Raw genomic sequence first — 14,520 nt, 5'->3', positions numbered from 1 at the left:
TCATATTAAAACTAAATACTGTTTAATTTAGAACAACTTTTAGTTTACCGATTTAAGTTTATATTCATATGTATGCGTGTTATAACAATAATATTTCTGGTATTGGAAGGGTTAAAATAATTACCAAAACCCCAAAACAAATAAATTAAAAATTATTAAAGAAAAATTTGTAATAACAGTTAAAATCATTGTGGATAAAAAGTAGAATTGAAAAATTTCAATAGTCTAAATAAAATGTATTTTTTCTTTCTTTTTAATAATTGTTAATAATTATAATTGTTTAAATCCTTTTAAACAATCTTAATTGAGAGGATGTTATAACTAAAAACTAATAAAGAGAAATATTAGATTATTATTTTTATATTTATGTAATAAACTACACAATGTGTAATTTTTATGTTTGATAAATTGTAATAGTTTATCATATTTGTTTTATTCATGTTGAAAAAAATAAAATGAGTTTTCGATTTACAATTTAAATTCAAAAATATTAATTGATTATCAATTAATAATATTATTACAGATAGCGGAATTAACAGGGAATACAGGAAAAACCATGGACCAGACTAATTTTAGCTATTGAATATTAAGCGGATTTTATACAATAAAACGGGCAAATATATAAATAAAAGTGTAATTTTCTTATTATTTGGTCTTAAAAATGGTTATTTTTCGGGATGAAAAAAAATGAATGTGTTGTATAAAGTATGAATAAACAATAGCTTAATGTGAGCTACAAAAGTAAGTTTATTATTATTTATTATTATTAATTTATAAAATATTATTCTTTTGTTCAATTATGTTTAACTTCAACACAACCATTCAATTAAATTGTTAATTCATTTTTTCAAAGACACCAATGAATTCTTCTCTATTCACTTGGTTGATTCAATGAGTCACTTTTCGTTCAGCATAAAAAGTGACTCATGTGGTTCATAAAAATAAAGTAAAGAATAAATAAATAAATAAATAATATAAACATTAGGCATTCAGTAAATTATTGATAATTATTAAAGGTATATTAAACAATGGAAGATAAATCAATACAAAGAACAAACTTTACTTTGGCTGGGCATTAAAAAATAAGACAGCTTCAAATGATTAATTAAGAGTTTCATATTTTATAGTTTTTCTATTTTATTTGAAAAATAGTGTGTTTATTAATAGTTGGTCCCTGGTTTTTGAAAATAAACCAACATATCCTCCAAAAACCTGATTATTTGGGGATTTTACTTTAACAAAAAAACTTTAAACCAAAAATAAAACAGCTTAATTTAGTCTGGTCCCTGGTTTATGATTTCGTTACTGGTTTTTCCTGTATCTGTATACAGTTAAATCAACCTAATGTTTTATTGGTTGTTATATTCTTGAATTTTTGAGATATATTTACAGGGGTGAAAATGAAGGTATTAATTTGAAAGCGAATATATTAATTTAGGGTTCATTTTCTTTTAATCTATTGGTCAAAAACGAACTAACATGTAAATCATTAAATTTGAGCCATTTAATGCGACATAACTACAACAAAAAACAAGTAAAATTGGACAAAAACTACTATTTCCAACACAGTCACGATTTTTGGAAAAGGAAAATATAGTTAATATTATAGTTACAAAATTATTAAATTTATTATAATTTTCAACACAAGAAATTATAACAATATTAATTATTTATTATACATTATATTATTCATGTTTATAATAAATTTATCATTATTTTGTTATTATTCAAACAACACTCGACATAAAAATGATTTACGATACTTTGGGTTGTGTTTCACGGCCTTCACGACCGGCTTGCGTATGAAAAACACAAACCAAAGTGTAATAATGAGCTGCATTAACCAATCTGAACGTCAATATAACATTTTTAAATAACTGCGTTGATAATAAACAAACAAACCATAAAACTAACACTCACTTACGTTTAAACACCCTCAATATGTTTATTCAGTTGTGAACAGGTTGTGTTTCGTCTTAAACCCTGAAAATACAATTGAATAATAACAAATTTACTATAACACACCGTCAACTATTTATAATGGTTTAATTATAACAATTATTACTATTGATTCATTTTTTAACTTTAGCTGATTATTAAAAACACACAAATCCATGATGAATTATTATATAACCATTGATATAATTAAAATACTATTAAAATATTAATATGTTGGTTTCGTTACAAAACATAATTATTGATTCTTTTCATTTTGTTTGCATTGTTTTTCATTGTCAAATTCAAATCAAAGGGGTTGGCTTAATTTACGAATCATAAAACCTAGAAAAATGCCAAATTTGGTATCAAAAACCCTAACTTAATACATCCGCTTTCAAATTTATACCTTCACTTTCACCTGTATATTGTTGAAAAATTCAAAAAAATCAGTCCAGATGGCATATTTATCAATTATAATTGGTTTAATGTTTTTTTACAACTTAAAAATTACATATAAAAAATAAAAAAATATAATTTTATTGTCAACAATTCTTTTTAAAAACATAAAAGCGATTTTTTTCATAAACGAAATTAAACTTTTAATTAAATACGTGACGTAAACCAAAAATGATGGTGTTTTCATCAAAATGTGTTAACGAACATGCATTAAACGACCAAATACGACAATGAATAAAACAACAATAACTGAAAATATAAATTATTGACAGTTGTATTTTTAATGTGATTTATAAAATATTAAGATACATTGTTATATAAATAGTTTCGATTTTGCTTGATTTATTTAGTTCAAATAACAATTTATTTTTTTACATAAAAAAATCATTTATATAATTAATTTTTAAATACTAACAATATTTTTTAAAAATACATAATTTGTGTGTGTATAAAATTACACAAGTTGTGTAGTATTTTTTTAAAGTATTTAAATATATGTAATATATATACTTCATATATTAAAATAATAATATTAATATTAATGGTTCACTTAAAATTTTGTGTAAATATTTTAAATTTAATATTAAATTAAAGTACACAATTTTTTACAATACAACACAACTTGTTTAAAAACAACACCAATTAAAAGAATTTAAACACATATTTATCTGGTAAATATCAGAAATGTCAAAACTTGAGAGTTGTCATCTAATGTCAATTTCAAATTTCTTTTATAAGATAACAGATTTAATCAACATGGAAATGGTTTGTAAAAAGTTTAAAGGCTTCATGGATTTGTTTGATTACAACCCAATTTCATTGACTACCAAAACCATTAACTATTTCCCAAATGTAAAAAACTATATTTGTTTGAAGGCGATGATGAAGAGTTTGGTTATTTCAACCATAACAAAGATGACATTAAGAGAGTCTTTGAAGAGGTCATAGTGTGGTATTGTGTTAGATATGATACTGTTCATGAATACAATGATCCAACCATCAAATTCAAACATGTAAGATTTACTGATGGTGATAGAAAAATTTATGGTATTACCATCCCAACTTGTGTCGAAAAAATTGGTTGTGATTGTTTTAACGATTGCGATGATTTGGTTGATCTTGATATACCACAAAATGTGAAAATTGTTGGCGACAAAAGTTTTGGCAATTGTATCCATTTGCACAATGTGACTATTCCATCAAGTATTAGAAAACTTGATAGCCTGTGTTTCTGCTGGTGCAGAAATTTAAGAAATGTTGATATCTCATATGGTATAACTCGTATTTTTGATAATTGTTTTGTAGGGTGTGACAGTTTAAGTAGTATAGTTCTCCCATCAAGTGTTCAATATATTGATTCAGAGTGTTTTGATGGATGTAGTGAATTAACACATATTGAAATACCGTCAAGTGTTAAACAATTTGGTGATGGTTGTTTTGAGAAATGTTACAGTCTAACTTCGGTGGAATTCCCAGCAAGTATTCATTCAATTGGTAGTTGTTGTTTTAGTGGTTGTAGCAAATTGAGCAGTGTTACAATACCGGAAAGTGTCAATTCAATTCAGGCATTCTGTTTTAAAGACTGCAACAATCTCACCGATGTGAAAATACCATCAAATGTAACATTATTTGATTATGGTAGTTTTTATGGTTGTAACGATTTGAGCAGTATATTAATACCCAAAAGAGTCAATTCATTCAGCGATTATTGTTTCGATAATTGTTTCGATAATTGTTGCAGTCTGAGCAGTATAACAATACCGAAAAGTGTCAATTCATTTGGCAAATATTGTTTCAATAATTGTAGAAGTTTAAGCGATTTAATAATAGACCGTAACGTTGAATCAATTGGTGATTATTGTTTTGATAACTGTATTAGTTTGAGCTATTTGGAAGTACCATATTTAACATCAATTGGTAAGAACTGTTTTCCATCATACATAACAGTCCATTACAATTATTTCAATTTTAATTGATTTGATATTGAATCAATTTTAATTTATAGCTATAAAGTAAAAAAATAAGATTAATTGAAAATTAATTAAAAGTAAATACAATATACATTTATCATCAAATATTTAAATAATAGTAAATAATCAATAATCAAAAATAGTTATTTTCTATAAAAACAATTCTTTATATTTTATTTCGTCCATAAATTAAACTTTATAAGAAAGAACCACCAAACTTTTTACAAAGAATTGTTTTTAATTTTATATTTAAAATTGATTTACAAAAAAATTAAAGCAGTGTTAACTGGCCACTCCAAGACTCCCGAGGAAAAGGTTGAGCGTGAAAATACCGACTCTGAGAGACTTTTAGTGTTAACGCTGTGGAAGCAGAACATAGCGGTCTTTACAACCCCCTTCTTTACTATTATTTCCAAAAATTTATTGAAAGTGTACTCAAGACTAAATAAAGCGAAGATTAATAAAAAAGGAATTAGTCTTCTTATTATGCTCTGATTCCGTCTTTAGGTTGGGTCACTTGAACAATTGTAGTTTGTTAGTTATGCCGAAGGAAGAGTATAATGGGATAGTCACTGGAGTGTCGTTGGTGCCTCTATCAGTGAAAAAAGACGGGTACTTTTTAGAGAGAAATAGCGAGTTGGTAGAGAAGAAAAATGAACTGAAGAATATGTCGATCATCGACGTGGAGTCGGATTTTTATATTATAAAACATTTTTATACAAAAATTTAAATAAAGTGAATATTGTTTTGTTGACTTATTGCAGAGATATAAAGAAGTCACTCGATGCTACTTAAGGAACAGGAAGGAGGTGACAAAATGCTTGATATCGAAAGATGACTTTGAGAAACCACAGAACGTGCAGACATTCTTTAAAGACCCGAAGACTGTGATCTTCCTTAAAAAAAGCAAATGCTAAAGAACTTGATGACGAACTCTGTACGATGGAGAAGAAGTCATTGATCGAACATTTCAAGTTTGGAGTGATTTACGCGAAGCCGGGACAACACGAATAGAACTGGATCTTTAGAAATATGGAGGAAGAGTGCTCACCGGCGTTTTTCAAGTTCATGGCGCTGATTGGGAACAAAACGGAGTTATTAGGGTACTCAAATTACAGAGAAGGACTTGATGTAAAGATGGGGACGACAAGGAAATATAGTTATACAAATTTCACGTACCAATTCAATATCATGTTCCATGTTGCACTGTTATTGAAATTATTGGAAGAAGAACAGGTTTTAGAAAGGAAGAGACACGTTGGGAATGATGTGGTTGTGTTGGTGTCTAAAAAACAGGTTGATGAGAACGAACAATTCGATTCGAGAATTCTTACGTTCCATTTAAATAGTTTGTTGTTAGTTTTTTATTATAAGAATAGAAAAAGACAAATAAGCGCCTTTGTCGTTATCTCACTGATGAAAAGAACAGAAGACAATACACAATATAGAATCATGACGTGTACAAAACCATCGAATGACGCGTTCCAACCATTTGAAAACGAAATAAGAATCTATCAACACAGAGACGAACTGAAAGACTTAAAAAACTTATTAATGGAGAAAATATGTCACTGTTCTCACCTACATTCAGAACTAATTACAGAAAGACCGTTAAGGAACAACTAAAGGATATGAAAGAAAGTTTCTATAAGAAGGAATGGCTCCAATAAATCATCAACCCATTTGATATACACTTGCCATCCACAAACAACTCATGTTAATTGGTGCGTAATGTTGTTTAGTGTTAGTTCTAATTTGTTTTTAATAGTAATAAAAAATAGCAGGATAAATTTAGTTATTTTCAAAAAAGAATATAGTTATTTCAATTATTAAGATAAAGTGTTTTTGAAAGAATTTACTTGTGCATTAAATGTATTTCAGTAATAATTCAGTTTTTTGTTCAATTGTGAATTATTTCAAATATTACAATAACTTAAAAAAGTAATGGTGAAATAATCACTTTTGAATATCATCAATCATTCAAATATTTAAAGAAATTGAACTGTTTATAATCCATTTATCATTTTTATTAATTTGATTTAATATGTCTTATTTAGTTGTAAAATCCAATTAATAAGCCAATGAAACCAATTGCAGATAAGATATAAACGACTTAATCCACATTAGATTCCGGTGTTGACTTGCCAGTTAAGAGAAATAGTACGCAGATCACCGTTTTTGCAAATAAATATAAAACATTAATGAAGCTATAGTTGTTGTACATGCAATAAAAAGTTGAATAATAAAAGTCTCACCATAATTCATCACATAACGACAAAGAGACGCATGTCTTTTTTGCAATTAATATTTCACTGAACCACTCCGGTGATTTCAAAGGTTTTTTTGACATTGAGAGTTGTATTTTTGAAACATAATGTTAAATTGACCAAAAGAATCTAACTATTATTATCAACTGTCCTGTCACTTGGATGGAAGACAGTTACATTACTAATATGACTGAAATTTGTTGATGTGGCGTTGGCATCATTTTAAAGAAACATACAAATTGCGCCACTTGTGTAGTGAAGAAGATAAGACAACACAAAAAAGTCAAATACAAAGAGTGTACAACCAAAGTCGACATGTTTCATAAAATACAAAATTGATATATAGTTAAATTCATTGGAGCCTTATTACAGAGTGAAAATATATGATTATTGTAGGATATATCATAAATGGGAGTCAGTTCACCAAAATAATAAAGTGAGACTTGGTTTAAATGATGTGCATTAATATAATGACATTATATTACCACTAAACAACAATAATAATAAATCGGTTTATATGCCATAGAAGTGTCAATTACCTCAACATCAATGGAATATTCGACCAAAACTTTCCCAAATCCTCTGGTTTTCTTTCGACAGTTTTCAAGTTGAAAACTCGAAGCGCCCACTTTCTCACTGTTTCTTTGTTGAATGTGCGGTTGTTTATTTTCTGAACCAATTTGTCGAAGGAAGAGAGAGTCATTGCCAATTTTTGTTGGGAACAGTAATCAATGAACATCCGTGCAATTGTAACTGTTTTCTGATCGAACAAAGAAGGTCTTCCTGGTTCTCTATTTATGTGGTTGTTGTCTTTGTTGAGCTCTTTGAGATCCGAACTCACAAACTGGGGGTGTATTCCTAAAAGCACGGCAAGTGCTCTTAATGTCACAAAACTTTCACCTCGCAAAGTGGACACTATTATACCGACTTGCTCTCTTCTCGATGCCAATTTGAAGAATAATGGATTGTTGGCAAAACGCAACAGGACAATTCTGGCATTCAAAACATCTTTTTCTGAAATTTGTGTTTTTTATTGCATTATAAGAAAAGAAAAAAGTCACTATGAACTAAAAATCATGGACTTATGGCAAAGAGCTGAAGATGTTTGCACAACTAATAGAAGAGCTGAAGCAGACAACAGAGTATCTTGAGGTTGCGCAGACTTGAAGTGTCATAAAATTATAGAAGCAAAGATACGACTCACAGAATTGAAGAACCAGACAAAAGAGACATTGGTGCTGTCATTGTAATAACCCCACAGCTGATTGAAGATGTGGTGAGTTAATAAACATACATCTTAGTAAGCAAAACGACTCAGAGCGATAAGACAAGACTCCTGAAACTTGGTGACGAGCCGCACAAAAGAGTTATTAGGCAAGACGAGGCTGTGACTGCGGTCTCTGAGGCCATTCTAAGAAGCAAAATTGGTCTTGGCTTAGACAAGCGATCGACTCGTTCACATTCCTCGGGGTAAATGATGTTGGCAAACCGATACCTGCAAAAACATTTGCAGATGAGCTGTTTAACGACGAGAACAACAACATCAAAATTGACATGAGTCGGAATATATGTCGCACAACGTCTCACGACTGATCGACAGAGGTGTCAAAAGAAGATCACATAACAACGTTGTTCTGTTTGATGTGTTGCTGCAGGTGCTTGATGACGGGCAGCTCACATGACAGTAAAATAAAGAACAATTGAGTTCAAGAACACTTTCAACTTCTTTTCGCATTTTTTGACTGTTTGTAAGTCTTAGCAAAATTTTCAAATATTCTTCAACTCTCATTTCAGACAATTTGTCTTCGGGTTTGTCGCATATCTTCTTGTTTATCGTCGAGTTCTGTCTTAGTTTTCATCAATTCTTCGGAAGCGGCTTTATAATCTCTCATAGTCTTCTCTTGTTCAGCCATCTGGACGTTTTTCTCAGGGGTTTCAGCTCTGAGTGTGATTTCAGCTATATCTTTCTCGTACTTTCCTTTAATCAATTGGGTCTTAACACGGTCTTTTTTTCTTGATCACGTTCAGTTCTAACGCTACTCAGTTCGTCTTGGTATTTCTGTTTCATTGCTTCATTGCCATCTTTGTCATCATTTGCAGTGTCAAGTTGTTTCTGTGACTTGTCAACTTCAGCATTCAAGTCGTTGGTCATCTTGTCCATTTCCTCCAAATCATTATCATTCTTCTTCTTATCCTCGGTGAGTTGATCAACTTGGACTGTCAAGTCTTTGGCCTTTTTAGTCAATTTCTCTTTAGTGTTATTTGCTTCATCTAAGTTGCACTGGACTTCCTGTAATTTGCTCTCAGCATCCTTTCTCGCAGCATCTGCACGGTCAGATTTCTGTCTTTCTTCATCAAGTTGAGTTTGAATTTCAGCAATTCTTGAATTCAACATGTTTTCTCTTCTTCTTGAGCAACAGAAGCCGGTGCACTGACTTGGACTTTAAGTGATGAAACTTGTGCATTGAGTGTTTGACTTGGTCTTCCATCTTCTATCAGATTGGTCCGCAGCAGTCTTCTCAGCCTCCGCTTTGTCGTCCAATGCCATCTTCTTTTGTGCTTCAAGTGCCTTAATCTGTGGTTCATAATCCTCAATCTTCGTTGCGTTCGGTAGACTATTTCTTCATATCCTTCTTAGCAGCATCAAATCGAGTGTTTTGATCTTTCAAAATAGTAACCGCCTTCTCGAATCGGCAATGTCGTCTTCCTTCACGCGTAATTGTGTCTCGAGATCATTTGAATTGTCTTCTTCGGCTTCAAGCTTGTTTTTCAAGTCAGAAATTTCGCTTTCCATATCTTCAATGTCTTTGTTCAACTCGGTGATAACACTATCCCTCTTAGCAATAGTGGCTCTGTGTTCAGTAATTTCATCTTGAAGTCTTTGATTATCAGCTTCAAGTTTCTTGTACTCAGTAGTTAACTTGCTTAAGTCTTCCTTTCCTCTCTTAATATCACCTTGAAGTTCCTCAATGTGTTCTTGTTCTTCTCGTGACTTCATACCCGCCTTGTCAAGAGAAACCTTCTTTGACTCAATATCTTCTTTAAGCTTTTAAACTAAAGCTTCCAAGTCGACGTTCTTGATTTTAATTTCAGAAAGTGCTTTCTCAGCGACTTCTCTCTTCTTATTTTTTTATCAACAAGCTTCTTCTTAAAAGTTTCAATTTCTTTGTCTTTAGTTGCGAGTTCCTCATCGACTCTTCTCTTCTCGAATATTGGTCTAACTTTTTGGAACAATCTGAACCAGACCCGGTTTCTGAATTGGTACCAAGTGTGGATGGTGTTTTGAATGACATTAATAGCAATCGTTCATTGCGTTTCTGTTCAATAAGTTTTCTTTGTGAGATTGCTTTTGCACACATATGAAGACCACCAACAAGTTCAGTGACTCTATTTTTTCTATTCTCTTCAATTTCAGCAAGAACACCAACATTGAAAAAAAATCTTGATCTTTCCAAATCTGAATTCTTCAGTGTTAACTCTTGCCATTTTTCTTGTATTTTACACAAATTTGTTTCATGAAATCTTTGACTACTGGCATAGCATCTGAAGTCACTCCATTTTCTGTCATTTCAGACACTGAGACCAACAAAAAGTGTCTACTTGCAAAATTATTCATTGATTCCATCAGTTACTATCATCGACTCAATGTTCTGTGTCTCATTAACAAAGAGAGCTATAGCAGATTGTGGTATCGATGTCTTGGTTCATGCAGTTAAGGCTTATGTCCCAGTTATGGCAAATGAATACAAAGATGGTCTTGCTAAAAGTCAGTCAAATTAGTCTTCGACGATTTGGTCAAGTCATTCAACAGGGATTTTGTTGCAAGAGAGAAGATGCACAGTGCAGCTACCATTGATGGTATGGCCTTTGTTTTCGCGTTCCTTGGGATTGTTCACTCAATGGTTCACAAAATAGAAGCTTTCCATCTTCCAACAATGGTCGATGTGTTGCAGTCTTGTCACCACATGTTATTCGATACAATGGTGTTGTCCCAAAAAAGATGGCGTAGTGCCGAAAGTACAGCATTTATGTTGCAGACCAGTAATATAAACAATTTACACAACTGGTTGGGTTGAAAGTTGAGACTATGGTTGAGGAAGTTGAAGTTCTTGCGAAGGCTAGGACTTCAACACATATCGTTTTTTGAAAAATAAAGTCTTTGAGATAATTGAAATCCAAAAAAATACACTTTCACTGCTCTTTATTTATGGTACATTATAATAAATAAACTATTCGTTGTAGTTTCTCTTTGAAATAATCTTTACTATCTCTGTGTTAAAAATAAAAAACAGTAAAAAAATAGGAAAAAAACAAATATTTTACTTGAAAACAATTTTGTTATTAAGGATTTTATTAATAATTATAATAAACACCTGATCTTTATACAGTCAGCAGTGCTTTTTTCTTCTTTTATTTAAAATAGTTAATATTATATATTGTCAATTGTAATATTTTAATTATTGGCTATTAACTCACTTCTCACTTTTAAAATTCACTTGTCAAAAAATAACTCACTACTTCGCTTTTTGACTCACTTTTATAAAAGTAACTCACTTAAAAAATAATTTAATATTTCAATGGTTTTTTAAATAATAAAATAACATTTCTTTAAAATAATAAAATATAGTTTTTATTTAAATTGCTATATTATTGTTCATTCAATCAAAAACTTGACCATTTGGGCAAATTTGCCATTAATCAAAATAATTTATATCTGGATTGTGATGAAAAAACAAAAATAAATAACATTTTGACTCACTTAAATTATTTTTGTTATTAAATTAAAGTTTTCATAAATGAAAAAATAAAAACAAATCGATTAATTGATTTAAAAAATACTTATTGTGTTCAATAATTATATCGTTGTCAACACGAAAGATATCGCCATACAAATACAATGAAGTGAATGTGTTGTTACACATTTGAATTTATTATATTACATTTTTTAAAAATGTATTAATTTTGGTTTTGAACAATCAATAAAAATACAATAAATAATAAATGAGTTTTGTAATAAAAGATATTTGAATTAAACAAACAATATTTTAAAGTAAAATTATTGAATAATATAAAACCAAAATGATAAAAATAATTTTTCATTATAAACAATTGCATGTTTTTGTCATAACCTAAACAACCGGTTTAATTGTTAATAAATTACAATAATACATACAATAAAACAACGAATAACAAAGACACAATAACAATAAAGTACACTTTTACTACAAACACAACCTAATATAAAAACAATTTAATAATGTAAAATGTTAAGATGTCGGAATAATAACTTATTAGAGTATATGATGAACCCAACATTAAACAGCTGAGAATTGGTTATAACCAAAATATTATGTAAAATGTTAATGACAACACAAACATTGAAAATAATTAATTAGGTTGTATTGATTAATTTCTATGATGAAATTATTTTAATTACGTTAATTGTTAAAAACGTGATTTAAAAAATGAAGTTGATTAACATATTTATATTTTTACAAGTTTAAAGTTGTCTCTAAGTTGTGTACATTTTTTATTATTTACAAAAAACAAAGTTAATGGCATTACAAAACAATCGAATGTATATATAAATATAAACATTCGTGTAGATTTTTATTGATATGTTTTTGATAAAATATTAAGAGATAAATAATTTAATTACTGATTGGAGCTTATGTTTAATAATTGTGACATATTGTTTGTTCAATGAAAATAATTTAAGAATTTGTTGTAGTATACTTTTTTAATCAAGTCATTGCATCGTTATCCATAAATATTATACAGCAACTTTATGTTAACAATTATATACAAATGTTATTTATTATTTTATTTTTACTTGCTTATCATTATATATATATTTTTCATCTCACAACACACAAAATGAAACCATTGTATTTCTTCAACATCACAACAATTTTGAAAGCGAAATAAAGACTAATTTAATTATTACTTGTTGATGATTATGTAAAAAAAAGATTCATAAAAAAATACTGTTTACTTTTACACTTTTATTTAGAAATGTCATACAATTTGAATAAAACATTAAAATTTTAAAACGTGTAACTTCATACTAACAACGAAAATGATTCCACCAAATTGAAAATATGTATTTGTTTAGGTATAATGTAATTTTGGATTAAAATTTAAACAAATATAAACATTAAATACATCAAATTCGTTGTCCAATAGTTTATAACAAAAATGTACAACAACTCAAAACAATTTAATTTGAATTGATAAATGTAAATTTTGTAAATTTTTAATATTGTTGTTTTGGATAATATTTGTACCAAATAAATTTTTTCTTTACCATTTATTTTATTTTCTATTTTTCGAGTATTATAAATATAGTTAATTATGGTTTATTTTTATAATAAATTTTACAAACTTTATATAGTTGTTAAACTATGATTATACTAAACACAGTTTTTTTTAATGAGTATAGTTTGTTTTATAGTAAAACGACGAATATTTAATTTTGAATAGTTAAAGTGAGTTACTTTATGCCAAGGTGAGTTAATAACCATAATAGTAAAAAGTCTATTGATCTTTTCTTAGTATTTTGCTTCAAAAAATAAATTGTGTTACCAAACTATTAAATTATAATTAATTATATTATTTGTACTATTCATTTTTAGATGAAAAATATTATCTTTAACATGGTTTTAATATAATCATATAGTTTGTAGTTTGAGAAAACCCATAATAAATAAAAATACCAAACTACTTTCATTTGATATACTTCAGAAACATACAACAGGACACAAAGAGTAGATATGCCGCAACTGTCGAAACTTGTTAAACCCGGCGAGTTGCGGTGTCGTGAATCCATCTCCGGAAGATACTTGACACAAAGAGGAGATGCCTGAAAAAAGAAACATCGAAGTAGTCCTAATCAAGTGTTTGTTCCAGTGTTAGGTTTGAAGGGTAAAACCCGTTTTCTTCCTGTCTGTCCGGCCCTTCAAAAAGGACAGTTTTTGTTAAAGTGGTGTATATTAATTCAAGTTGTGGTGACGTAACAAATTACAAAAATGACGATTTTGTGGTCAATGTGTTGCAAAGTTTGAAAATGTAAATAAAAAGTGACAAAAAAGTCAGTTAAGTTGGAAGACAACGACACTTTTTGGTGTAAATTTGACATTATCAGTCAACTCATTTTGTTTGGCGATGTAAGTGGCTGGGTCGCAATAACTCCCATTTTTACCTTTTTTGTACACAAGTATATCACAACCACCACCAAATGAAAAAAGATATAAATCGTCTTGAGAATTCATCCAAAATTCATTACTGGTGCAATTTCCAGTCTTCCCAAACTTTTTTGGATTCAAAGTGCCACTTCTTACAAGTGAAAAAATGTAAGAACTGCCACTGCTGAGCTGTTTGCTAACAGCATTGATATTTCCAGTGTACACGCCACCAAATTTGTTATGATTTGTGTCTTCCACCAAAAAGCATAAGTTGCTTTTGTTCATAATTTTTGTATCAAACACTGAGGTGCCTTGTGACCAGTCGTCTTTATCCGAATTAAACACAACACTTCCTATTTTGTACCCCGTCAAATTTTCAAGATTGGCTTTTTCTTCAAGTGTGATGTGTTCGCGCTGCATTCTCTCAGCTTCCTTTTCTTCTTTTTCTTTTTGTAACTTCATTCTCCCAGCTTCTTCTTTTTCTTCGTGTTGTTTTTTCGCATTGATGAATTTTTCTGATTTAATAATTTGATCAATTTTAGTGTTGTATATTTGTTTGATTCTGTCTATTTGGTCTTCAAGTGGTTTTATATACATTTTGCACTTCTCTTCAAGAAGTAAAATTCTGAGATTGTTAATCTCATACAACTTGTTGTTGTCACTCTCTGTTGAATACGCCATCTCGCTTTTGATTTTGTTAGATGT

General features: G+C 29.3%; 3 protein-coding genes across 3 annotated transcripts; 2 read left to right on the top strand and 1 right to left on the bottom strand.

Annotated features, from left to right (window-relative positions):
* Positions 1-3,078: 3,078 nt before the first annotated feature.
* On the top strand, positions 3,079-4,370 carry EIN_244620 (hypothetical protein; the record flags this gene model as incomplete). The annotated part of the gene is made up of 2 exons (XM_004183259.1): positions 3,079-3,288; positions 3,321-4,370. 2 exons carry the CDS (start codon positions 3,079-3,081, stop codon positions 4,368-4,370), a joined length of 1,260 nt encoding a protein of 419 aa, XP_004183307.1.
* Positions 4,371-5,396: 1,026 nt separating this feature from the next.
* EIN_244610 (rap GTPase-activating protein, putative) lies at positions 5,397-5,990 on the top strand (the record flags this gene model as incomplete). The annotated part of the gene is made up of 1 exon (XM_004183258.1): positions 5,397-5,990. The coding sequence occupies one exon, from the start codon at positions 5,397-5,399 to the stop codon at positions 5,988-5,990; it is 594 nt and encodes a 197-aa protein (XP_004183306.1).
* Positions 5,991-8,421: 2,431 nt separating this feature from the next.
* Positions 8,422-9,629, bottom strand: EIN_244600 (M protein, serotype 12 precursor, putative; the record flags this gene model as incomplete). Its single annotated transcript, XM_004183257.1, has 4 exons — positions 8,422-8,604; positions 8,667-9,036; positions 9,109-9,246; positions 9,310-9,629. 4 exons carry the CDS (start codon positions 9,627-9,629, stop codon positions 8,422-8,424), a joined length of 1,011 nt encoding a protein of 336 aa, XP_004183305.1.
* Between the last annotated feature and the right edge of the window lie 4,891 nt (positions 9,630-14,520).

The sequence above is a fragment of the Entamoeba invadens genome (genome assembly GCF_000330505.1).
Source record: "Entamoeba invadens IP1 unplaced genomic scaffold scaff_1105074725995, whole genome shotgun sequence".
Classification (NCBI taxonomy): Eukaryota; Evosea; order Mastigamoebida; family Endamoebidae; genus Entamoeba; species Entamoeba invadens.
Note: the sequence above shows the minus strand (reverse complement) of the source record. Positions and strands in the feature narration are given on the sequence as shown.